Source organism: Cyclopterus lumpus, chromosome 3 (assembly GCF_009769545.1).
Source record: "Cyclopterus lumpus isolate fCycLum1 chromosome 3, fCycLum1.pri, whole genome shotgun sequence".
Taxonomy (NCBI): Eukaryota; Metazoa; Chordata; class Actinopteri; order Perciformes; family Cyclopteridae; genus Cyclopterus; species Cyclopterus lumpus.
In genome coordinates this window covers 5,770,408-5,796,350 of record NC_046968.1, presented here as the reverse complement: position 1 = coordinate 5,796,350, position 25,943 = coordinate 5,770,408, and the positions used below count along the sequence as shown (strand labels likewise).

The 25,943-nt window shown below is 41.3% G+C and overlaps 1 protein-coding gene across 3 annotated transcripts; it reads left to right on the top strand.

The window, feature by feature from the left end:
- Positions 1-36: 36 nt before the first annotated feature.
- Positions 37-25,574, top strand: homer2 (homer scaffold protein 2). 3 transcript variants are annotated; one of them, XM_034529280.1, is made up of 9 exons: positions 37-227; positions 9,384-9,540; positions 17,515-17,646; positions 17,921-18,013; positions 18,742-18,884; positions 20,796-20,952; positions 21,497-21,607; positions 23,598-23,678; positions 25,173-25,574. In XM_034529280.1, coding segments are annotated over exons 1-9 (1,065 nt in total). In that variant the 5' UTR covers positions 37-225; the 3' UTR covers positions 25,362-25,574. The 3 variants fall into 3 exon arrangements, with proteins under 3 accessions (XP_034385171.1, XP_034385170.1, XP_034385169.1); XM_034529279.1 differs by lacking the exon at positions 37-227 and adding an exon at positions 283-931 and having other exon boundaries at positions 18,745-18,884; XM_034529278.1 differs by lacking the exon at positions 37-227 and adding an exon at positions 283-931.
- The last annotated feature ends 369 nt before the right edge of the window (positions 25,575-25,943 follow it).

Below are 25,943 nucleotides of genomic sequence, written 5' to 3'. Positions count from 1 at the left end.
CCAGTGATTGATTGATAGCTGTCACCTGCAAGTTAGAAACAGGACCAACGGTCAGTATCAAGTTGCTTAAAGTCTGTTCACCTTAAAACGAAGTTATTAAGACACAGTTGGACCTGGAGACGTTAATGAGCTCATTAAAATTCGCGTCCACCGTTAACATTACACCGCTTAATTGAGGAGAAAGTGACAACTGCTGAAAAGCCATCGTTGTCCTTCAACTAGAACATGTAAGTGCACTTTAATTCAGCCATACTTGTCGGTTCTTTTTTCACAGCATGTTAATGTCAGTGTAAATTAAATCGTGGTTTCGGAACAGAGTTTGTACTGAAACTGCGGTCACGAACCGCATATAGCACAGGTTTAAAGTGTGGGTGTCTCCGGGCCGAAGCGTGAGCAGGCGCACGCCGCTCCGTGTCGCTGCTGCACGCCGCTCCGTGTCGCTGCTGCTGCCCTTTCACAATCCCGTTGGGGGAGATAGAAACTCTGCGAACATTTGTAACTTAATTCAACCAGCGCCGAGCGTCACAACGGCAAGGAAGGGACCGTTCGGACGCGTGATATATTTTGTCGCATACCTGAAGAGGACACCCAAACAAGCAGAGAGAAGAAACTTCCTGAAATGACTACGGTTCTGTGACAGAGAGAGAGAGAGAGGGGGAGAGAGAGAGAGAGAGCTAGAGAGAGAGCTAGAGAGAGAGCTGGAGAGAGAGAGCCTGACAACCCGGTGAATCGAGTTTGCGAAGAAGTGCTCTCATATTTCAGCTGTCTGTCGGCAGCAAGAGGACTTGTTCGAAGCTGGTGGACTCTTTGGACCGCTAATCATCGGTGGACTTTGACTGCGGTTTAAAAAACACAATTTTCCTCTCAACCCCCGCGGGCAATAGAGCCTATTTATTTAAAAGGAGTTGTTCCTCAAGTCCGCGGCAATGGGGTGAGTAATCCAGAGAGCGCTGCCCTCCAGAGCCCCCTGCTCGTTACACCTGCACGGACTGTGATGTTATGTGTGTAGAAATATATAACACACACACACACACACACACACACACACACACACACACACACACACACACACACACACACACACACACACACACACAGAGAGAGACACCCCGATGTACGAGCCAAATTATTGGGCAATGTTGGCAATTTAAGAGGGGACTATCTTTGCGATCTGTGTGATTTTATACATATTTTTTTATTTGGTGTGTGAGAGATATTTCTAATTATGGTCTTATTTATTATACTTCCGCGCCTCCTTATCTTTCTTGAGGAATATGGGTTTGACAGGTTCATGATACGGAGATGGCAGTCAACACTGTGTGTGTGGTGTTTAGAGTGCAAATTTTTGCCTTCATAGTCTGCTGTGGTGAATGTTGACTCAATGCCATAGTTATGCAATCACTAGCTCGCTTAAAATCTACAAATATTGCATATATTCTTAATTATTTATTTCTGGATTACCTACTCCTGTCTGCTTGGCTTAAAAATTGCAATAATGTCAGTGTAATTCAATTTATTTTAGAATCAAACCTATATGTAAACTTTATAAATGCTTCAATTTGCGACATTAAGGAACCTTGATTTATGGTAAAACAAAACGGCAACAAAAACAGAAACAGGCAAGATGTGAATAATAAGCAGCATTAATGTTCAGTGATTTCCACAGAGATTTTTTCTACAGATCAGACATGTTTTTTTCCAATGTAAGAAACCAGTTCATCAGTCTTGACATCTGCTCAGGAGTTTATACTCACCCAGCAGGCTTGAAAGTTAGAGGAGTCGGTGGTATTTCATGAAAAACTGTCCCAGTGGACCAGCAGCAGCAAGACAGGAGGTCGCACCTACTGGCAAATAAAAGGCAATAAGTTTCCTTTTGTCCGGCTCTGTGGTTTCAGTCAGTGCCAACCAGTAGTATCATTTTACAATGGAATTTTTGGAAAGGCGGTCGCAAATAGCTCCCAGGACATTTCATCTTGAGCCTGTGTTCAGGGTCACAAACTGATTTGAAGCTGGAATCAGCAGATATTTTGCATTTTTAGTTGAGAAATCACTTAAACAATTAATACATTTTTGCCATTTCATGTTTTCAGTTGACTGACTAGTTCATCAACTAATACTTTCTTCGGCAGCAACTAACAATAATTTTAATTATAGGTTAGTTGTTTTTTCAGTCTCTTTTAATCTTTAATAAAGAGAAAAAGGGGGTAAAAAGCTCATCATTAAATAAGTAAATGAAAGAAACATTCTCAATATTGAGAAGCTGAGAGTAAACAGAAGTGAAAATCAAGATTGAGTTCATGTGCAATAAATTACATCCTGATTTGGTAATGATACAATGTGTCAATAATTATTATAAATAAAAGTGAGTTTGTGTGTTTGGCTGTCAGAACAAGACATCGTTTGTCATATTTTTAGGTGTAACTGTGTCCCTGCTCTCTGGTCCTAAATGGAGTTGAATATTAACTGAGTCACACAACACACACATTAACAACCCCAGTATCCATCTTCTTTTATCCACTTCCAAGGTCCTTGGTCATGGGCTCCATCAGGACCCTGTTGACCTTGACACATTTGTTATTGATCAAATCATTTCCACATGGTTTGTAAAGCACAATACTGTATGGATTAGCCCAAATTATAATATTGTATATGTGCAGCGTACCCAATAAATAAAGAGGTGGAAGAAATGCTGATAATAACAGTAGGAAAGAAAGTGATTTTTAAGTACAGTTTCCCAGTTTAAGTGCTACATCTCAGATTGCCCGAAAGCCCTTTCCTAATGAGTAAGAAGTCTCTCCGACAGCAATGCAATCAGCGTGTTGCTATTTCAAATAAGCCATGTGGGGAGCAGCAGTAACGCACGGATAGATGATAATCTGCTGGCTGGCCAGAGAGTGACGGCTAAAGGCTTAACACTCATTGATTAGGCTGTGGCATGTGACGCGGTGGTGGGTCTCTTGGCTGCCCAAGCAGGAAGAGGACTGTAAGCCTGGTCAGAGTGTGTGTCTCCTATCTGGTTGAAGACCTGAGGGGAGGCTTGTAGAGGTGTAGGAGGGAGCCGGATCAGGTCTTGCGTTTTTTTAAGAATCATGGGTAAATGAAAGGGGCCATACTGACGGCGGATTGGACGTCTCTTTTCCAGATGGTTCAGGCCTAGGAGGCCATCTGCTGCCATGCTGCGCTTCTGTGGAGACTTCCTTTTCCTCGGAGCGCTCAGATTATGTTGGGCTCTGCTCTGCATCCTATAGTGAGCCGATACAGTCAAACACTGAGCATGTGGTGGAGGAGGATCTGCTGCGGTTGCTGGTTTGAATCTGGCCTGCTGTCTTTGTTGCATGAGATTCTGTCCTTCTATCAGTTGAACTGTATTGTTATGAGGTGCAGTTCAGTATACTGTATGCTGCCAAAACATCGGTATAATAATGAATCTCTTTTATAGATTCTAAACGGTGACAACAAAAATCTATTTGAAACGGACGGCAAGATTAAAATTGTCTTACACATTTTAAAGTATAATACAATATATCATTTAATACACTTTGCTGTTGAACTGCTCACAACTCTCAACATATTAAGTTTCTGCCAGCTAAACGCACTGGTTTAGTCTGGAAAATATCCCATCACATAAAGCAGCAAATGTTTGACATGTTTGCTTGATCAATTGCTGAAGTGCATCAGTAATCAAAATTGTTGTTGATTAAAATCAGTCAACTAACTGATTTATCGTGTAATCTTTCAAGCACTATATTAAATGCAATAAAAGGGCAAATGTTTTTCTGCCACAGAATGAAGCTAAACAACATTTTAAAAAAGGGATCAATATCACTGTAACGTAAATAAGATTGTTATTGAAGAACATTTAAAATCATTAAGAAAAGCAGTCATGAAAAAGGATACGTACAACAGTGAGACACACATGGATTATATGTCCTATTTGGTTTGTTGGAAATCAGTAATTCTGGTAACGGCAGACATTTTAGTAAAATAACAATCTGTAAAAAAATGTACAAAGGTCTCAATGAAAGACATTAAAACAAACCAAAATGCAGTACTATTGTTGTTGTTCTCTGTACTGCACCTTTTTAAACCAGCCTTTGAATAGATGAAAAATACTCACAATAAAGATATTCACATTGAGTTGCTGTTAAGACCAAAGTTTTATGTAAAAGTCAGGAAAGAAGATAACAGCATTATGTGGAGCTATCGTCGTTCTCTTTTAACCGCTTACTGCTCTCAGTATTAAATATTCGTCTCACTCAGCAGGGATCTTGCAGTCCAGGTTACTGCGCACTACTTTAGACAAACCTGCCTTTTCTGACCTCATTAGTAGAGCTTATTGGTGTTTATTGTGATAAAAGCCCAGGTGGTGTTGTAGTGATGATCCCACGGAGCTACTTTGCTCATTCACTCAGACAAAACACGGCTCTCACTAATGAGGGAGCTCTGTGACGGAGCCTCAACTGTGTTCATCTGATAGGAGCAATAGTACACCAGCTAATGAAGAATCCAAGATATTCCATCTTATGTTATGGCCACTACTGGATGCTGCACTAATTTGCTATGTTTATATAGCCAAAGTCACCAGATCAGTGCACCTTGTGGCCGTGACGCTTTTCAGATTTCTCATTTTCTCCCTCTGAAAGATTTGGGATAAGATGTTCTTTTATTATTTGGTGCAAATAATAAAAGCCAATTGTAACTTAGTTTATTGCTGAGAAGGTGAGGATGATTAAGTACTCTAACTCGGTATTCCTCCCCCTAATGTACTGGAGATATTTGACCAGGTGAGTAATGCAGCGTTCGTCACTTAGATTCTTTGAAGTAGTCAGGCTACTTGGATTCAAGGAAAGTATTTCATACATGTTTTGTTTGTAATATTATGTGAAGTATTTGATGTCGCCTGATGATTTTGTAGAGTCTGCCCTATTGATACAACTTGGCCATCGGGGAAGTTGGCCATTCTGAAGTGGTGATATAGTGGCGGCAATAATGTGCTGCATTTAACTGAAAGTGTCTGTCCAGCTTATTGCTTTTGCCTCTGAAGGATTCAAAGGGAAAGTAATGTTGTCTCAATAATGAAGAGTTCCTTTTAAAGCGTTACAGGCTCCTTCATATCTTTGTGTGTGTGTGTGTGTGTGTGTGTGTGTGTGTGTGTGTGTGTGTGTGTGTGTGTGTGTGTGTGTGTGTGTGTGTGTGTGTGTGTGTGTGTGTGTGTGTGTGTGTGTGTGTGTGTGTGTGTGTGTGTGTGTGTGTGTGTGTGTGTGTGTGTGTGTGTGTGTGTGTGTGTGTGTGTGTGTGTGTGTGTGTGTGTGTGTGTGTGTGTGTGTGTGTGTGTGTGTGTGTGTGTGTGTGTGTGTGTGTGTGTGTGTGTGTGTGTGTGTGTGTGTGTGTGTGTGTGTGTGTGTGTGTGTGTGTGTGTGTGTGTGTGTGTGTGTGTGTGTGTGTGTGTGGCCTGTTTGACTACCTGATCAATAAGCTAAAACAGATGACATGTGTCACTTTTATTTGGCTGGTAAATGTCTGTGATCGATGGAGACAGTTTGTTTGGGGATTGAGCCTGGAGTGAATTCTTACACTCAGGAATCTGGAAGAGGCCGTTTTCTCAACAACAAAACAAACGTACCTGAATTATTCGTCTGCAGCAGAGCACGAATGCAACGTGTCCACAACCCCTCGCATTAAAGTCACCATCCAAACTCTTAGTCAAAGATGGAAGCCGCCTGCTGTTGTTCATACTTTCTCTCTGTCATCCCGCATCATATTAAAACGTCGTCTTTAAACAGGATTATCCCTCTCTGAGCAAACTTCACTTAATCTCTGGAGAGCACAGGGTTTGGGTAAAACACAGGTGGTGATAAATCAAACATTTAAAAGGATTTAAGAGAACCACAGGCAATGGGCTTAGTGATGCATCACTCACAATATTGCTGCTCGGAGTTATTGTCGTGCAATTATTTAGACACGGCAGCGTTTTGCAACACTTTTCTTCCTCAGAATTGAAACTATAGTTGCCGGTTGTCTTAACTTTTTTGTGTGTGAAATGGATTCATGTTAAACTGTTCATACTTGTACAGTTTGACGTTTTAATTTATTCTGTGTGGGTGCGTAGGTGTATGTAGGCATTGACAGTGCAGCACTTGCTCAAACCTTCTCTCTCTCTCTCTCTCTCTCTCTCTCTCTCTCTCTCTCTCACACTCACACTCACACTCACACTCACACACACACACACTACCTGTAAATTATTTAAAGCAGCAGATGGGGACAGAGCACCCGACAGTCAGCAAAAGACAAAATGCAGTGGTCACAAAGTCCCAAATGTGGTCGTCTTTTTTATTTTTTTTTATCCAGTTAAATCAATCAACCTAATGCTTTTTATCTCAGAAAAGCAGATCACTGGATTCCACCAACAGTTGTTTGAGTCCATCCATGTGTTCAGCAGTGGCCTTTCACTTCCCCTGCCAGTGTGAGCTGGCTCCAGTCACTGTCGCTGCAAAGGTCAGCGTGCGTGCGTGTGTGTGTGTGTGTGTATATAAAGCGACAACAGTGATCTGTATAATGGGTTTTTGTTGTTACCAAAGCAGATGCAAATTGAGATTAGGCTTAAAAAGGACAGTGAATTTATTAGGCTTTCATTTCTGTGAGAACCATAATCCCAATGAAAGTAAAAGCTTTATTAGCTCATGAATTATCGCCGCTCGCCTGCCTGTTTCTCCGACATTATGTTCACCGGGACCTTTATCATTGTCCAATGAAGTAATACTGAAGTGACTTACTTTCTTGACAACTTGCTTTTGCCAGTTACTGTATAGCATTACAACAACAATGGCCCCATCTGTACCCTGTTAATGAAACCTCTAGTCTGGCCGACATGATAGCTTTTTGTTATTTGTAAGAATCATTATGAAGTGACCTTTTTAAGAACATGCTCTCAAGTGATTTTTATTTAGGCTTATTTTTTTACCCTGTACTCTTTATAAATATTACTTTTTTTTATTTTTTTTAATGTTTTTTGCTGTGCCTGAATGATCTTTTCTTTTCTTTTTTTCTACCCCACCAAGCAAAGTGTGGCTGTGCCACTGTGTCCAGTTCCACAACCTTGTTCCCCCTTCACACATTTAACTGAAATCCTCCATGTCATTAAAGTAAATGGCAGGCCATGAAGGGAAAACACATTGAAGAATGAGGATAGAGGATCAGGATTTCTACAATGAAAAGCTCTCTCCTGGGAGGGACCATGTTTGTAACCAGGTGGGAAGACCCTGTGCAGTGGTCATCAGTGACAACTTTACTGGCGTTTACACACAAATCTTCTCCGTAAGCCAATTGCAAACCATCCTGACGGTGACAGTGGCTGTGTTGCACCTTTTTATACATTTTATATCCATTCACATGCACTTTGGTTTTTGGAGAAGACTAGAACGGACATCCAAGAACATATTTTTAAGAAAAATAAGATATTGGGCCCAGTGGACGTGCAGAAGATGCCAGGAAAAACCAACAAAATGGAAGAAGACTCAGAGAAACACAGAAGTGATATACCAACGTATTCAAGTAGGCCACAAGGATAAGTGCGAGGCAGTCAGTGCCCAGTAAACTTTGCACTTTCACATTTTGACTGGCAGGATAAGTACTTCCCATCTGTCTCCCCCATGTTCTTCATCTGCATCCATTATTGAGCTCTTGAGGTGTCCTCTGATCGCTCTCATCCAGCCACTCCACCTAATTATTCCTCGCTCTTGGAAGCATCACAACCACCTTCACTCCCCTTTTCAAAATGAGAACCTCCAGTGGACATTGTAAACTTGCTGGGTCCAGTCCCTGTGAAGCAGCAGCATGTTCTTCACTTGCAGCAGTGGTGTATGAAACCAATGTGAGTGTACTATTAGTTTGACCTCAAGCTGCAGGACAACATTCTAGAAATATTCTTGGATGGAGCTGCGGTTGAAACTGGTTAAGCAAGAAAAGTATGACAGTAAATTCTTTAAAATGTCTCACGGTAATAAAGTGTACATATGTTTTGCAAATATGATTTAAAACTAACCGAATAGCTGGTATAAAGAGCAGCCTTGTGACATTTCTGTAGATTGGATAAAACGTCAATATAAATAAATAGTCTCACCTGCATAATTGTACACTATACCAGTAAAGCAAGTGTAAAGATGCCTGTATGGTACGACATTTGCTTTAATGCCTTAAGTGGAGCACATAGATGGAGGAAAAGAGGACTTTCTGAACATATTTCTCTTTCAACACAACATCCCAGTCGGGCTAAGTTATTTGCGTGCCTGTATGTGTGTTATCGAGCGAGAGAGATATCTGCGTTTGTGAATGCCATAACGAGGAGAAACATTTCCATGGTATTTCTTTCAGCGTGCAGTCATTCAAGTTTAACGGGCTTTCTGCTCCTTCATCAGCATGTCGATGCTCTTCTGAATCTCACGGGCAGCGAGCTGCTCATTGCCGTGAGGCAGATTGCTTCTCGCTCTCAAGGAGATGACGTGATATTGAACTATCCCCTCCCCCCCATTATGGTCTTTGTTGGAGTGGGCCTTGAAAGCTAAGGCCATTTTGGATTTGGTAAAGATGTTTGCAAAATACCCAGATTTGAAGCTTCTTTTTTTTTTTTAACTAATGTGAAAACTATTTATTGTATAAAGGACTTGGAATGATGTTCATTCAGTAAGAAGGTTCAATACTGGATTTTGATCAGATAAATGTACCAGACATATATGAATATCAATGTGTATGCTGGCTACAACTGGTTTGTGACATGTCTTAGAAGTTCAGTGGAGTCTTAATTGACTTATTGTTTCATGACGGGTGGAAGTCGTGTTCACAAGGTTTCCCAATATAGTTGTAGTTTGGCCAACGGTAAAACATTGCTGAAACGGTTAATGGCTGATGTGCAAAAATATTTTTCCGAAGTTGAACAAACATATTTACAGACTGCTTCTAAAGAGAAGAGAAGCATTGTGAAGTAATTATTTCAAATGGGGCTGTGTGCGTCAGACAAATTGTTCTGACATACTTTACTTAGAGATGTTTGTTTGTTATGTTTTTCCTCTTTTGTTACAAGTCAACTGTGAGTCTTCTCTTGTTTGACTTGTGTTAAGTAGACAATTATCTCGAATGTATTTGGTGCCCAAGGGAAATCTACCATTGGTCGATAGATGTGAGTGCATACACATACACACCAGTGCACAGTCTCTCACACACACACACACACGCACACACTTGGTTATGTGTTACTGAGGGGAGGTCGTGTTGATGTGCAAACTGGCTTTGGTTTGTCTGTCTGACTCTCAGGACTCTGCATATTGTGGATCCTATCTGCAGTGGTCCAATCCTCATGTCGTCCTTCTGCTCTGTCCTCTGCTCTCCAGGGAGCAGCCGATCTACACCACCAGGGCCCATGTCTTCCAAATTGACCCAACCACCAAGAAGAACTGGGTCCCTGCCAGCAAGCAGGCCGTCACCGTCTCCTATTTCTACGACAGCACGCGCAACAGCTACCGCATCATCAGCGTGGATGGATCCAAGGTGTGTGTCTCTGTGTGTCTCTCTGTGTATCTGTCTGTGTGTCTGTCTGAGAAAGAGATGGTGGGGAACATTTAACTGCTCTCAGGAGAGACAGTTGAGTCTGAGGAAAAGCACTCAAACACAGAATAGAATTAAAAATTGTATAAATTTGACATCTGCTGCTCCCACTTAACTGCTTTCCATTTCATATTTCTGTGCTCTCCTGCATATCTCTGGTCATATATAGCTTCCTGTTTTCCCTCCAAACATCTGACTCAGTAAAATGTAATTAAATCAATATCATGATATAAATAAGGATATATTCAAAATGAAACATAACATAATCAAACTGTTGTTGTGTTCTCCCATCATGCACTACATGAGACCAAACTCTTCCTATGTGTCAGACAACAACTGAAAGGAAAGCTCTGCAGCCGTCGTATGGTTGCGATGTGGGTGGTATCTGCTTCGCTCCCCGCTGAAAGTATGCCGATGACACCAGCACATTGTCTTCGGTTTTACTTCTGCTTTGAATCATGATTTGAGCGAGTGCAGCAATTCATAATTGGTCTCAGTGTTGATTAATCTGGTGACCATCTTTTCGATGAACTAAAAGTCGCTAAAAGATAATTTCACTAATATAAATGTTTATCATAAAAGATTAAAGTAATTCCAACGCAGGAGAATTGGTGCCGGAGCAGCAACACCTGAAAGAAATACGTTATGCATTGTGAGCATGTGCTGTATGTATTAAGAAGCACAACTATTAATAATAATAATAAAGATATTAGATCATAGACGCCACACATGATATAAGTATTTGATCTCAGATTTTAAACACATATTCATGTCCAGGCTCACAGGGCATCACTTTAAATATGATTTAGCCTACCACCTTCGCTAAATTTGTGTCTTTTAAGATGGATATGCATGTATGTAAGGCATACAAATATGTTAATAGTTCAGCACAGAAACATAACATGTAGGTAGGATTAAAGCCCCTTTAATAAACAGGCCAGAGCTGCACACCTGTTGTGTTGCAATTAAACTAAATTACCGGTATCTGTAATTTACGGTCATCAACAATCGTCCGACAGTTGTCATCCTTTAAGGACCAAAGAGCTTTTAAATAGCGCTTATTTTTTCCAGTCAAATCCCTCTGCACAGATCTTTGACCTGATTGCATGTTTTTCTTTTAAATTCAGTTTCACCCATGTGAGTCGCTCGGTTACATAACATCAGTGAACATACAGCCCATTTCCCTGAAGATGTGACTAGTCTTCACACGAGAATGATGTTGAGATTAAATCCTGCGGGTGATCAGACAACCTGTGAGTCTGCCCGTGTACCTTCACACCTTCTCCCTCCGCTAACTGAAAGAGTAGATTATGTGTTTCCATGGCGATCAGATACTTATCTGTGTGAAAGCCAGAGGAGAGTTGTGACAGCGCTATCCCGTCGTAGACATTGTCACCTTTCGCACAATCTCAAACCACACAGATTACTGCAGAGCCACTTTAGAGACCAGGCGGGTTGACCGCTGTTTTAATCCCTTCTTTTTACCATGCACCGCTTGGGTGAAAGGTCTGTTGGGTTCAGTGTTGGGATTACCAACCCACAGCTGAAGGGTGGGTCTCATGTGAATGTAGAGTATTTGCATAGCAAGCATTTTCTGCTGTTGCATCGGATATCACTTCTTAAAAGAGACACATGGGTGCAAACGGCAGATGAGATCTTAGATTAGGGACCCATTTTCCTGTACAAAGTATTCTTTACAATAAAATAAAATGCATTCTTTCTCTATTCCTGCATAACATTGTTGATTTAAAAATGCGTTGGCTTGAAAATAGCTCTCTTCCCACAGCTAGAAACCAGAGGCAAGACTCTAATCTGTTATGTCATCAAGCAGCACTTATGCAGCTTCAGCGCTGTCAATACTGCATGTTTTATCTTTATTTAAAAAAAAGTCTGTTTTCTTTGTAAGAAAGATATCTTAAATCGTATGTGTGTACATCATCTTCTCTCCGATTCCTGTCATCCTCCCCCTTCTCGTGTCTCTCTACTCAATTGAATATTCTTTATTGTTATGAGTGTAACAATGACAATCTTGCAAAAGCATGAAGTAATAATGATATTATAAAGAATTCATAAAATCAAGAAAATAGCAGAAACAATGAACCGTGTGTGTGTGTGTGTGTATGGCACATACTCTCCTGTAACCTTGAGTAACAGAGCAGTACGTGTCATATAATGTCTGCATGCAGCAGCTATATGTGAGCTATGAAGATTACCATGTATTAAATATAACGTTAAGTCGGTATAATTTGGAGAGACGAGTCAAAGTGATGTTGGTATGAGCAAAGTAACCGAAAGCGAGGAAATGTTGAGTCATATCAAATGCATGTTAAATATATTGTGTGTTATGAGACAGGTCTGTCTAGAAGAATAGTCTGTGCTGCTGTACACAGTAACTGTGACAGAGCGTCAGCTTCTATTCATCCATCCGTGATGGCAGGGCAACTCGCTGATGATGATATTGCAAGTAGAGGAGCACATCAGCACTTTTGACTCGTGCTCCTCCTGAATTGTACTTCTCATGCAGCGATGTACCCTCTGACAACACAGTGAGGGGTTCTTGCGTACTTTATGAATTATTCCAAGTATGATTATTTTCCGAGCTAACCTAATATCTTCTAAGCTTTTTGCCTCGTGTTTTTTTTCTCTAACATCCGAGTCTCCCTTTTTAAATCGTATTTCTTACTAGTAGTGTCCAACATGTACATGTTGGCTCATGTACCAAACACAGCCTGGTGAGCTAGAAGAGGCGCCTCCAACAATAATAATTGTAATTCCTCTAACTGAGCTTGTTAAATGTGCCAGGTGTCAGTTTGTAACTAGTTTCATGTAAATGTCAATATTACAACTAACAAGCAATTTCCTGTAGGTTGGTGCTGGAGGTGACGATGATGGTGAAGATAACCACTACCTTGCTCCCCTATAACATTGTGGCTGCACCCAAATTACACCATATAGATTCTCTACCTGGGTGTCAACAAGTTTCATTTCCACCATGTAAAAGCATTATTTCCACTGGGGATGAAAGGAACATGTCTGCCTTGCTTCATGTGCCCCTGGAGTTTGGATGAATCATTAAAATCTAGTTTAATTGGGTACTTTACTGTATCCCCAGCCATCATGATGAGAGAATGCACTGGGTTGATACAAGTCCCAAAACAATCATCCATTATAGTGCACTCTCACCAAAACTGGTATATAAGCTAAAGTGAATCTCAACATCGGGAAGTCAAGTATTGTAAAAAAAGAGAACAACATTTTAAAAAAACACGACTGTCATCAAAAGCATATGTATTTATTAACTTATTAAAGGATGCTGTTCATCAGCCTACCGCCTCATAGTGACCGTAGATCAATGACCTTCACACCCTGATTGAGCCAACTTCTTCAACACCTTCATATTCACATGACCTGTGCATCTCTTCGTCTGTGGAGGAGCAAGTTCCAGCCTTTAGTTCCAAATGTAATGTAATGATGATAAAAAAAATCCCCACATAATTTCTCACTTTTAAATGTGGCTCCTTCCAAAGCATAGGGGGCTTGCTGAGTACGTTAGTCGGTAAATCTTCACAAGTGTATGCATGACACAGCCTTCACTTTAAGATCTTAGTGTGGTGCCGCACACCTGACTTGAACTAAGTTAACCTCGCTCCTCCCTCAGAAACCTAACCTGCGTAACAGCGTGTTTTTGCAGTGCTTAATATATGATGAGATGAAATGCATCAGGTCATTAAAGTGTCTGGCAGACACACACGCATATTTAAGATTTCACTTCATCTACATCACACCTCAGCTTGATAGGCAATCCCACGTTTCCATTTTGCTGTCTGCTTTGATGAGAGGACACGGGGACCGTCGTCTTTCCTTGGCTGCCAGTTCCGCCTGTTCATCATCACCATGACCGTCATCGCTGCCCATCTGTCACCATTAATTTGACATATCCTTCATAAACCAGGCAATATGCCACAGATTCAGCTGCAACTCACTGTCTAACATGGTTGTCAAATTATTGTGCAAATTAGAGAGCTACTCCAATGTTATGAGCAAGCACACTAAACGAGAACAGTAACATATTTCAGAGTATCAAAACTCATTTTTGTGGAGTCACATGTGCTCTTTAGATAACAACAAAGATATTTAAGTTTCTGCCATCTTACAAAAAAAAGCCACCGTCCATTGGTGCTTGACAAGTGGTCAAAGCTCTTTCCCTTGCACAGACTTCCACGCTCTACATCTTTAAATTTTTTTCCTGACTTTGCAGATTCTGTGCACTTTGCAGATACATAATCACCCGAGGAAGATGTCTCCTATAACCTCCTGGCTGTCTAAGTTTCTCACTGATCCTCGGGCCATTGGCCACTCCAGCTTCGCTCCGTGCCTCCCGTGCCACTCGATCCGCAACCCGGCACAGCTGCTAGTGTCACTCCGCTCTACCTCCCTCTTTCTCACCCTCCTACTCTCACTCGCTTGCTAACTCATTGTACACTCATAGATGAGTCACAGGCCCACAAAGATGGGGACAACCAGGTAGTCTTGTATATTAACTTACATCTGTAAGTTGAGAGTCTGTTGATACTGTGCTGATTCTGTTCTAGGTGTTCATACATAACACAGGATCAATAAGCTGTTTAAATATTTGTTATGCATAAGGCTTGTGCGATATGGTTGACTTCAATATCAAGTTGAATTAATGTAACGATTAATCAATTAATGGCTTTGCATTATGGCTTGTTTTTGTCCTGCGGGTATGAAAAGTGAAGCCAATGCAGTTTCCTTTAAACTTGCGTTCCTATTAATGGCTATCAAGGAGCAACTTCTCTGGTTGCAAATGAAGTCTGATTGTATAGAAGTTTATAACAAAATTACCCTACTTCTCACTTGATTTATTTACTCAGTAAACATTGTATGAGTTTATGGTATCAGCCACTCGTTTCCATTCTTCTTCAATACAGCATGATGGTCCATTTAGAGTGAAATGGACCATAAAGCAGGATATGTTTTAGGGCGTGTCTTCCTTGTGATTGACAGGTCGGTGTGGAAGTTGTCAGTGTTTTCATTTTAAAACTTTAACCCTTTCATATAGTTTTGGTTTTGGTGTCATCCAGCATTGAGTTCTACTGAAGCTCCACCCTCTCCATCACTTCTGGTTGCAAACAACCAATATGCTGATTGGCAAAATGCCAAATTTGAGGCTTCAAAACCGTAGTCTACAAACCAATGGCATAATGATAACTACATCCACTTCTTATATAGGGTTTATGGTTTAGTCCACTTAAGAAAATCTTCTAAATGGTTCTACTTTTCTATCAATTAAGTAGTTTATTAATTAACTTAATTAGTTTCCATCAAATGAAAACTCTTTATATATGTCAAAGGAACTTTGCATCACAATGAATTAGAAATAATGAGGTCAATCATTGATAACATTGTGTTTTGGTCTGCTGTTGTGAGACACGAGTGAGCTTCAGACGTTCAAAGCAGGACTCTGATGCAGGCTTTAGGTCTCTGTGGTTTCAGGCCCATGCAGCTCGTTATCCTGTTACACGCCACAAACAGAAGCAGGCTCAGTGACTCAGTGTTGGTTTACTCTTCCTTTCCACCTAAAGGTAATAGAGGGAAAAACAGGCTGATCTTGTCTCATTTGACCAATTTAACTGATTTTGAAATTCCCTATTCTTAAATCAAGAACCAGTTACACATCATAACATCTAGCAGCTCAGGCACATCAGCTAAACAAGGGACCGGAGGTTAACTACGTCAGTTCCATGTTAAGTTGAATTTGACGAGTTAGTTGTCACCTTTTGAAGAGGTACAACTTCAAGCTGAAGTTCTGAACATGATCTGTAGAGGAGGCTCTGACGGGGTTTCTAACAGACCAAGGAGATGAAACTGAGAAGACATTTAGACTCTAATTGGCTGATGACATATGGTACATACAAAGTTATCCAGGTTTTCAAAAGGAAACCATGTATTTTTGAGTTATACATTTCTTCATTTAACAGGTTAGTTATGTGTGTTACCTCATTGGTTCCTTTCGTTTTGTTTTGCTTCATTCTGCAGCAACAGCCCAGTTTCCCTCACAATGATCATTAAAGTTTCATCTAATCTGAACACTTCTCTTCGAGCCAACGCGATGAGCTCAGTTAAATATTCACACTGTTCCGGCTTTGCTCAGGTTCCCTTTCAAGAGAAATTAGGTAGCCTGTTTTGAGGACGCCTCTTAAACAGTGATGCCTTTCAAAATCAGATTACCGGCACCGTGGCTTTTTGCCACTCTCCTTAAAAACCCTTGATGCGGGAATAAAGCCTGAATCGGAGGCTGTGACTGTAATCGTTGCCGTATATGACACTGATGAAGGCATTTTCTGTGTATGTGCAGTTATCTCTCTACTCAGGATCCATTAGCATTGTTCTGTATGGGTCAGAAACGTCTGAGAGGGCATTGCCTGCCTGCTAGTGTCCTCATTCTTTTTTCTGTTGGCTCAGTCTCTGCTTTTTGGGTATATGTGTCCAGTAATGATGCAGTGTACGGTGTTGTAACACCTCAGCCACTGAAGAGATGGAGATGGAGACAGTGGGGGCGTAGAAAAAGACACAAGTCTGTCAGCAATTTGTATTCTCGAATCCTGTGATCAGAGCTATGTTGCTATGAAACAAGGGCTACACTGTGATTACGCTGTCTTCTATTGTTTCTTAATTGTTGGGGTGATTTGCATGTGCTCTGTTTTAAGTTGTCTTGTCTCTTGGTAGTGTGATCGGGTTTGTGTAAATGCACAGAAGGAGTTTACGTCTACCCATTCATATATTGATTAGACACGTTTACAGCTTCAGTGATGCAGTAAACGCACACAATTTGAGGCAGTATGGTCCGGCTGAAATAGTCTTTACGAATCTCTTGGTTTCTACTGTCGCTGCATAGCGCATTGGTTCCAATTTTAGAAATGCAGCAGATGTTTTCCACCAGCTGATTTACTGCATAGCTACAACGACAGGTGAACATCTACTGTAGCCAACACGGAGACTTTAATTGGACTTATTTTTTTCATTGATGTACCCCTTGTGAAATATGTTTTTTGGTTGAAAAAAAAAAAGATGTAATACACAGCACTGTGCCATCAGTGTCTGATTTAATATAGAATATATAAAATTCAGTTTCTGAACATACACTTATATTTGACACACGAATTTTTGAAATATATATCTAAAATAAATCTCACGTACCCCCTGGAGTGCCTTCACATACCCCCATTTGAGAACCACTGTCTTAGAGGTTAGTGGGTCATCACTGCATAGTGTGTGTTTTGTTTCTGTAAATCTATCTTTAAATGTTTTTATTTATTGAGTATTGGCAAGCAATACAACTTTAGATACTCATGTGTTAATGGCTTTCCAATGAATGAGGTTAACCTGGAGGATAATTTCTGTAATGGAACACACAATGAGGGACGTGATGGTCGGCTCCTTAGTGTGTCAGTGGATTGAAGATGGATGCTTTGATTCATAAGACATTGTGAGACACTCACCATCCAGCATCGTGGCTGGAGTACTTCCAAAGATTGCTTTGTAGACAAAATATACTATAGACTATTCAAAGAAAAAAAAGATACATATTTTAATTGTAGTACAACAGTGTGAGTATGGTGAAAGCCATCGGCAGGGTGTTACAGATTTACTCTGTATGGAGCTACAATAGGGGATTGTTCTTTGCTAAATCAATAGGACTATTCATCACATGAATGCAGATGCTGTAGCTCCTTCTTTATTATGTCTTGAACGAGATACGCAATTTTGACAGCAGGCATCTTTGACAGGGACTATGCCTGTCAGATGGACCTGACATCCACGCTGGAATTATGTGTAATGATTACCAGAATGATCTCCACCAGGGCTGGGAAATTATTGATGAGTTTGTTCTTACAGGTGATTATCAACAGTACCATCACGCCCAACATGACGTTCACCAAAACATCGCAGAAGTTTGGCCAGTGGGCGGACAGCAGGGCCAACACCGTGTTCGGACTGGGCTTCGCTTCGGAGCAGCAACTGGCCAAGGTGAGAGGACACATTTCAGCAGCATCACATGAAATCACAAAAAGCATCCAGAAAGCTGGCAGACAATTGATTGATGTCTTTGTCCTAAAACTGGAGGGCACATGTTCACAATTGTGTTATTATTTAGATGCCAGCTGGGGGAATGAATCAATCAGAAAAGTATTTCAGAGTTCACTAGATAATTGGCTCTGTGATCTCCCAAAATGTTTTTCGATGAGCGTTTGACATTTCAGTTTGTATTATCAGCTCTTTCACGTCTCTCTCAACTTTACAGTTTTCTGAGAAGTTCCAGGAGGTAAAAGAAGCGGCAAAGCTAGCAAGGGACAAATCTCAAGACACGGTGGAGACATTGAGTAATCACTCCCAGGTAAAATATCTCTCTCTGCTGTCTGAAATTCTGATTCAGTACAACACCTCTGTTCTCTACAGGCACCGTTGGCCTCTACAGAGAGAAAACTGGTAACACTGAGAAGAAAATGAGCAATAAAACATTTCAGTTTGGTTACTTTCCCTTAAACACCATCAGACGTTGTGTTTCTAATTCTGTGTTTAGAAAAGGTTCCTTGCATGATCAAGTATTTAAATAGTTATGTTCAAATATTGAATTTAACGCAGGCATATGAGGCTTGTGTTGAATATCATGTCAACACAACAGCAATCATTCATGTAACTGTTAATCATCATAAAGAGAGGTCAAAGGTCATCCTAAGATACGTACTGCCTGGAAGGCCCCACAGCAATTAAGAGGACCAGGAAGCCAGTAAGAGTCATAAAACAATCCCAAGTTTCTCAGTTCAACACAAATGATATCCCATTGATGTTCTGTCAGTAAGTAAACCGCATTGATTGGAGGTAGCTCCAGATGGCCGGAATCAAACTCATAAAGACATAATACATATTGGCATCAGTTTTAAGATGGCAAGTCCACAGTGTTTACAGCGTTTTACCAAAAGAAGCCCAGGACCCTTTTCCACAGTCGGAGCACGATTTATGAGTCACATTTATGGATTTTAAGCCATCCGAACTTTTAGAAAGCTGCAGGTAGACAAATCAAAACCTTCCCCTGAACCATAACACGTCCCCTCTGTCCCTTAGCAGGAGTCTGGACGTGATACGCCGACAACCAACCAGGCGTCCAGCATTAATGGAACAGATGATGAGAAAATCTCTCATGTCGATCCGGAGGCTGCTGTGCTGCAGACTGAGAACGAACATCTCAAGAGTGCAGTAGAACAGAGGTAAAGGTTCCTTTCACGGGTACCTTCGAACAACCTCTTGAAGGAGAAATTATTCTAAATGTATTTCCACCTTCATAGTATAATCACATGCCACATAATCTCACATTACAGCGACACTCCCTTCAAGGGGCATCACAATCATTTTAACTCGCAGCAGCTCCTGATCGCTCTCATGCTATTTCTTCTTTTTTATCTTCTATTTGTCTCTGCACCAAGCTGTGCTCAAATGTTCTCCCTTTCCATTGTATTGCTTCTGGGAGGATATTGTGGCTCCCAAGGGCTCAGAAATCATCAGCTCTAATCTAAAAAGTGAAGCGGCTCTACTCCACCATTTGGTTATATGGCTTTTTATAATACAGATGCTGAGTGCATCTCTAATTGCATGAAACACCAGATGGGATTTGAATGACCTGAAGGCATCTGAGTCAACTAAAACTACAGTACGTACATTTAGCCATGATTTGTAATGGATAGTAACACAACAAAAAAAACTACTGACATATTTGCGCCAGATGGGATAAAAGGCTCTGGTATAAACATTTTTTTAAAAGACCCATTAGCAGACCTTCCCTGATAACACTTCAGACTTTACTAGCACAAGAAAATAAGAATGAAATGAACATCTCTGCATGAGTAGTGTGGGTAATGTTATTCACCAGTACTTCTCAATCATTTTCCTAAAGGAACTGATACGTAATCATGCATTCATTAAAGGATCACGGACAGGACAATGTAACTTGGTAGTAAGTATATGGACTTGTGAAATAACGTGTCTATCCATACAGGTTGTGTATGGATCGGTGTTGTTACTTTCACCTACCCAGCTAAACCCAGATCATTCTACTGCCCGACAGTTTTCTCTCAATTTCCTTTTATCTTACTTTCTGTGTTGCTTGTTTTTTTTAATAGGAGTTTACTTGATATCAGTTTGGTTTTGGTACACTTGAAATCCACTGTGAACATGGTCATACTGGGGGTATGTAATGCATCCACTGACTTTGTCTGTAGTCAGAGCAGCAGGGAATTGTGGCACAAATTCCATTAGCGGCATCGCCCTATGTGTACTGCTTCACTCATCTATAATCCAAACAAGCTAACTGTTGGCTCAGCCGAGCCTAATGTTGCTAGTGTAATCTGTAGATTATTTTGTTTAGTACGTAACATAAAATGTATGTATGACAAGTTCAGTTAAAGAAATGTCTTTAGACAACCAACTAAACTCAAGCATCGGTACCAGATTGGAAAGTTCTTTCCAGGAAACTTCTTAGCAAATTGTATAAACGGTGAAATAAAGCTTTATTGTGTGTGTTTTTAAAACACTGATTCTTAACAAAACTTTGGTAAAGGAGAACCATTTGTTTCAAACCAGTGCATCATACATGTATCTTTAAACTTGTCCAACTTGTCTGTCCACCATTTGCTTTGTCTGCCCCTTCTTCGAGCCTTCGCCAGGCATTGACATGTAGTTTTCTGTAAATGTGTCACAGCCGAGGACTGCAGAATGCTGCGGTGCAAGTCTGTCCACATGTGATGGAGAGCAGCATTCAAACCAGCCATGCATAAGGAAGGGAACAGCGATGCATACTAAATATACATCACCACCTCTTTGCCCTTATTGATAAGACAGAAACGCACATTCTGTGGTATGAAAAGATTACAAACTGTATGTCGGAGCATATCAGCAGCTTATTGGACCTTTTGAGACTTTTCCCACTGATTTAATGTAATGATTTGTAATATCTCTCGACAGCATTATGCACATCAGGACTAGTCATGACTGGAAGGATTTTGTAGCATTATGTGTCATGTCAGTGGGCACAAGCCCCAGGCATTTCAGCGCTAACCAGTCTACATGTTTCTTCCATTAATAACGCTCCTCCTGGATCTTTCTCTGTCTCTCCTGTCTGACAGCAACACCAACGCCAAGAAGTGGGAAACGGAGCTGCAGACTTTAAGAGAAAATAATGCCAGGCTGGTGGACGCACTGCAGGAGTCCTCGGCTAATGTAGAGAGCTGGAAGAAACAACTTGGTGCCTGCAAGGAAGAGAGTGACACACTCAGGGAAAAGGTAATTCAGTGAGGGAAGCGAAATAACGGAAACAAAAAAACATTGATATTGATCCTGCAAGCAGCCAATGTGACTGGGCAGAAGCACTGTTGCCTCTTTTTATACAAGCAACAAAACTGCACTGCAAACTGTCACAAAATTAGTACACTCTTTTGTAGTAATATTTCAATTAATCTGACTAGAACAGATGGCGTTGGATAAGTGAATCCACCAGCAAGTTTCTTTAATCTGAATGAGTACTATAGATTTTATTAGTTCTGCAATTCCTGCACCAGAGTCTGTTATACATAGAATACTTGTAGTTTCATAATCAATGCGGGCCATAACTGCAGCTGAGCTGGTGTCATTCATTTTGTAACATTCTGCAAGTTTTGTTTTTGTCTCTCTAATTGCTACTGTCAGTTTTCAAGACATCGCTTATAAGATGCAGCATATTTAGGATTCTTCAAATACAACTTAACAAATATTATTGGTAAACAAAATGGGAAAATGTTCGCAAGACCTACTTTTCACAACAACTTTTTCTTTTTCGTTGTTTTTGCAGATTGCAGAACTAGAAGTTCAGTGTAACGAAGCCGATCAGGAGAAACAGAACAACTCCCAACTGTCTGTCCGAGTGCAGGAGCTGCAGACGGAGCTGCAAGAAAAAGAGCAGGTGAGACGTCGTCTTGCAACAACAGGGCCACTGTTGAGATAACAATGTCTTTTCTGGAAGTTTATGATTCACTCAGTCCCCTTCATCACAAAAATCACAGTGTGTCTCTTCACCGTACACAAGCTCTTCACCTCTTGTTCTTACTCTGTACCACTCCTCTCCCTCAGGAGGTGATTATACCTCCTACAATCAGGTCTTGTGGGATCTTGGGTTGTATATGGATCGGTGTTGTTACTTTCACCTACCCAGCTAAACCCAGATCATTCTACTGCCCCACAGTTTTCTCTCAATTTCCTTTTATCTTACTTTCTGTGTTGCTTGTTTTTTTTAATAGGAGTTTACTTGATATCAGTTTGGTTTTGGTACACTTGAAATCCACTGTGAACATGGTCATACTGGGGGTATGTAATGCATCCACTGACTTTGTCTGTAGTCAGAGCAGCAGGGAATTGTGGCACAAATTCCATTAGCGGCATCGCCCTATGTGTACTGCTTCAGTCATCTATAATCCAAACTAGCTGACTGTCGGCTCAGCTGAGCCTAATTGTGCCGTTATTGCTATTGCTAATGAGGATGAGCCCCACACGGCCACACAGTCTTTTGACCTTTGCTCGTTGCTGGTTAAATGCTGTTTCTGTCTGCAGATTAGGACGGAATTATGGCAATGTTTCTGCCTTTTTTATTTTACAGTGACCGTTTCCCCATCAATGAAAGATGAACGAAACGCATTCACTTCCCGGAAAATAGTTGATAAGGCGTTTCTATATTTCTGTTTCTGCAGCAAAATACAGCAAAGTATGACTTAAAGGGTTAGTCGGTATTAGTTGCAGATTCATTTTCTTTTGCTAATTGTCTGTTAATTGTCTAATCAATTGATCAACTAATCTTTTATAGTGTTGCAAAAATAATGATGTTTACGTTCTGCTGCGTAAAGACCCTTTTTAAATTGTCAGAGTAAACAGTGTGTCTGGGATATTCTGGTTCAGCACCTGGCGGCCTGAGTATTAATAGAACATATACATCTTTCCTCAGAGGGCTGTATATCTTATACAACAACAGGGAGGAAGTAGTTCAAATAGCTGGAGCTGATATTTGAAAGATTATGAGTCGTGTCCTTCAGGGGCTTCAGTGTTTCCACAGTCCTGTGTATCGGCCATATTGCTCTTAACAGTGACCGATGGGCCTCCAGAAGGAAGTCTCGTTGTTTGCAGAGCACTGATCCAGAAGGCGACCCACAGAGGCTCATCTGCCGAGTGACTCACCCCCGTCCAGAAATGCACATGCTCCACTTCTCCAATTAAAAACGAGCCTATGAATTATTAAGCATTCACTGTGGTGTTGACCCTAGCGCTGGCCAGTCGTGAACTAACTGTGTGGGTGGGTGTGTGTGTGTGTGTGTGTGTGGAATACAAACATGCACACTTAAAGCAGGAAATGTGTCTGTAACCCGTGTATTGAGAAGCTGGCATCAAGTCCACGACTTATTTTCTTACTCTTTGATCAGATTGATTGAAATAATATCAATTTAGTATTTTATTAAGACAGTTTCTTATGGAGCTGCTGCACAACATTAAAAGGATTAGTTTGAGATTTTTAATGAAATTAAACATATTAGTTCTAAGTTAACTAATATATATAATTTATTAGTTAGTAAGTTATTCTTTATTCTTGCTGAGAGTTAGATGAGCAAATCGATATCACCCTCTGTACAACATGTGAAGCTGAAGCCAGAAGGCATTTAGCTTAGCTCAGCATAAAGACACAACAGATTGACGCGAGAATGGTATCAATATTCCCACCAAACTCTGCGAGAAAGCAAATGAGCCCCCCAGAATATTGAACAATTTCTTGAACATTTGAAAGGTTTGGCTTCTTTTGTTAAATGAGCTATTACGTTCTTAAGACAACAATGTAGAGAGAATCAAGCCGATTACAGCCTTCATGTTGCGTTGGCTTTCGAATAACCAGTTTCTGTATTTATTTTTCCCAGGAGTTGGAGAACCTGAGGAAGCAGGCAGAGATAATCCCTCAGCTCATGGCGGAGTGCGAGAGCATCACTGCAAAGCTGCAGGTACGTTTAAAGCACCCAGGAATCCCACAAAACCCAACACTTTTCTCTCGGTTGCGATGTACAGCAGAGTATAAAAGCCAGAGCTCGCAGCACGTGCGAGGGCATGATGTCCATCACAGCGAGGTTACACGCAGGCTCTGAGGCGTGAGCGGCGCTTTCAGACGGAGGTAGAGAATGAGAGTTCCTATTCACCATTCTGCCTGAGGGCTGATGACGCAACATTTCCATCACGTGTCTACTAACGCACGTTGTGGTTAATGTATCTATTAATAAAGGTCCATCCCCAGCACAGCACTGAGTGGATTATTGCTTCTTTGAAAAGGGTTCCTCTTCTTTATCTGTGAGCTACTACATCTCTGTCATGGTTTATTAGTGGTGCAGATTTAATTTGTTATGCTGACAGCTGTAGTAGATTGAGAGCTTTAATGAGTCTGGTAACATCTCTGTAGGTGTGTGTGTTGTTGGGTGTGAGTACCTGCTGTTGCCAAAAACAATAAAGATTCTCACACACCCCCTTCCGTCCTCCTTGTAACAAAGAGCACCTGTTCGGCAAGTCGATTCCTCACTCGTCTCAGATGAGTAATATCAGACTTTCTGTGAAACCAGAAGCGCCAGGCTTGCTGAATGACTGTACACCCCATTCGTGCCAAGTCTGGCATGAGCTGCATTGATGGCGACGCTCATCCCGCCCTGTTCTGACTGACTTCGAGCAGGAATTTATCATCCAAGCTGTCATGCATGTGTTGGCTTTCAAGCCCGGGGCAGGGAGGAGAATAAAACCAACAGTGGCATGCCTGAAGTTCTTGTGCTTCACAAAGCTCAACCGGCCGGTTTGTTTCTGCAACAGCCAGCTGGATGAATGACCGTGACAACAGTCAGCAGGAGTTTATCTAGCCAACCACCCAAACTGAGCAGAAGCATAGACGATGGGATTTCTCGAATACCTCCATTCATCCATGAGGCCCAAAATGAAAATGCAGCCAGTCCATTCAGATAAAAGTTAATGGGTGAATTAAAACTGTTAATGTGTGGGGTTTTTTTCCCCTGTGATTTTAGCTCTTTAAAAAAAATGTATCCACCGTCTCTACCTCTGTGTATGTGGTCATGTTGCCTCTCTAATTTAAAGACGACACCCCACGTGGAGATCAGGTTTCAGGAGTCCACTAGAGGAGACAGTCATGCAGACCCAACACCCATTTAGCACTCCTATTTTAAACCCTCCCTTCAATAGTATCTTTGGCATTAATGTGTCAATCGTGTCGCCTGCTAGTCTGAAACATTTGTTTGAACTCAATGCAAAGGCGTTGAATGATGAGTTGTAATGCTTCAGTCTCATTTCTGACAGCTGTAAAAAGCTCTTTGGCTTTTCAGCTAAGATGCGCCCAAAAGATCCAACCATCTGACATCTCTTAAGACGTGCATTTGATTTCACTTGTATCCACCGTGTGCTGTACTGTAACTATTGTTTTGTTTTTCCTTAATATCCGTCCACAGACTGCTGAGACGAGGAACAAGGAGCTGGAGGGCAGAATCGAGGGTCTTCAGCTGGACATAGAAGACAGTCAACAGAAGCAGGGCAACATGAAGGGCGAGCTGAAGAAGTTCATGGATATGCTGGATGGAAAGATAGACGAGCTGCATGAGTTCAGGCAGGGGCTGTCCAAACTGGGTGTTGATAACTGAGTAAAGTGGCACTGAGCTGAAAGGGTCAGAGGTCAGGTACGAAGGATTCACTACAGTGTGTCTTCAGGGCAGAAACTATGCGGCACCTACTCCCCCAAGGTGACGTCCACTCAGACACGATCAGCTTTGGCTTCTAATAAACACTACCATGTGAGAGAGAGAGAGAGAGAGAGAGAGAGACTGGCAGGGGGAAGGCCAGCATGCTCCACCAAATGGCTCCAATTGGTGTGCTGGCATTCTGAAACTAAATCAAGAGTCACAATTTGAGCTTACTTATCCGTTTCTGTTGTGTGTGTGTGTGTGGGGGAGGGTTTGGGGGGGCTTTAAAAAGATGGTGGTGGCTTCTTAGATTCTGTGAAGGCTGCAGAACTTCTTTACAGGCAGCTTAGAGTAGAAGAGAGGACTTAGAAGGGCTAAAACGAAGAACACACAAAGGCGATGCCGATCAGCATCACGCTAGTAATAATTGTTGTTAATCCTTGTGGCCCCCTCAGAGAATTAGAGATGAAATGTTTCTCCAGACTGTCCTCGCTGTTGCCTCTCGTCTATCTCAGGTGTGTCAAAAGACAGTTGGTACTCATT

Bases quoted from the DNA above. Each gene is read 5' to 3' on its own strand.
- homer2 (XM_034529278.1), top strand. The intron at 9,541-17,514 runs GTGTGTGTCTCT...TTGTTCTTACAG, and splicing joins TCAGCGTGGATGGATCCAAG to GTGATTATCAACAGTACCAT. The intron at 21,608-23,597 runs GTGAGACGTCGT...TATTTTTCCCAG, and splicing joins AGCTGCAAGAAAAAGAGCAG to GAGTTGGAGAACCTGAGGAA.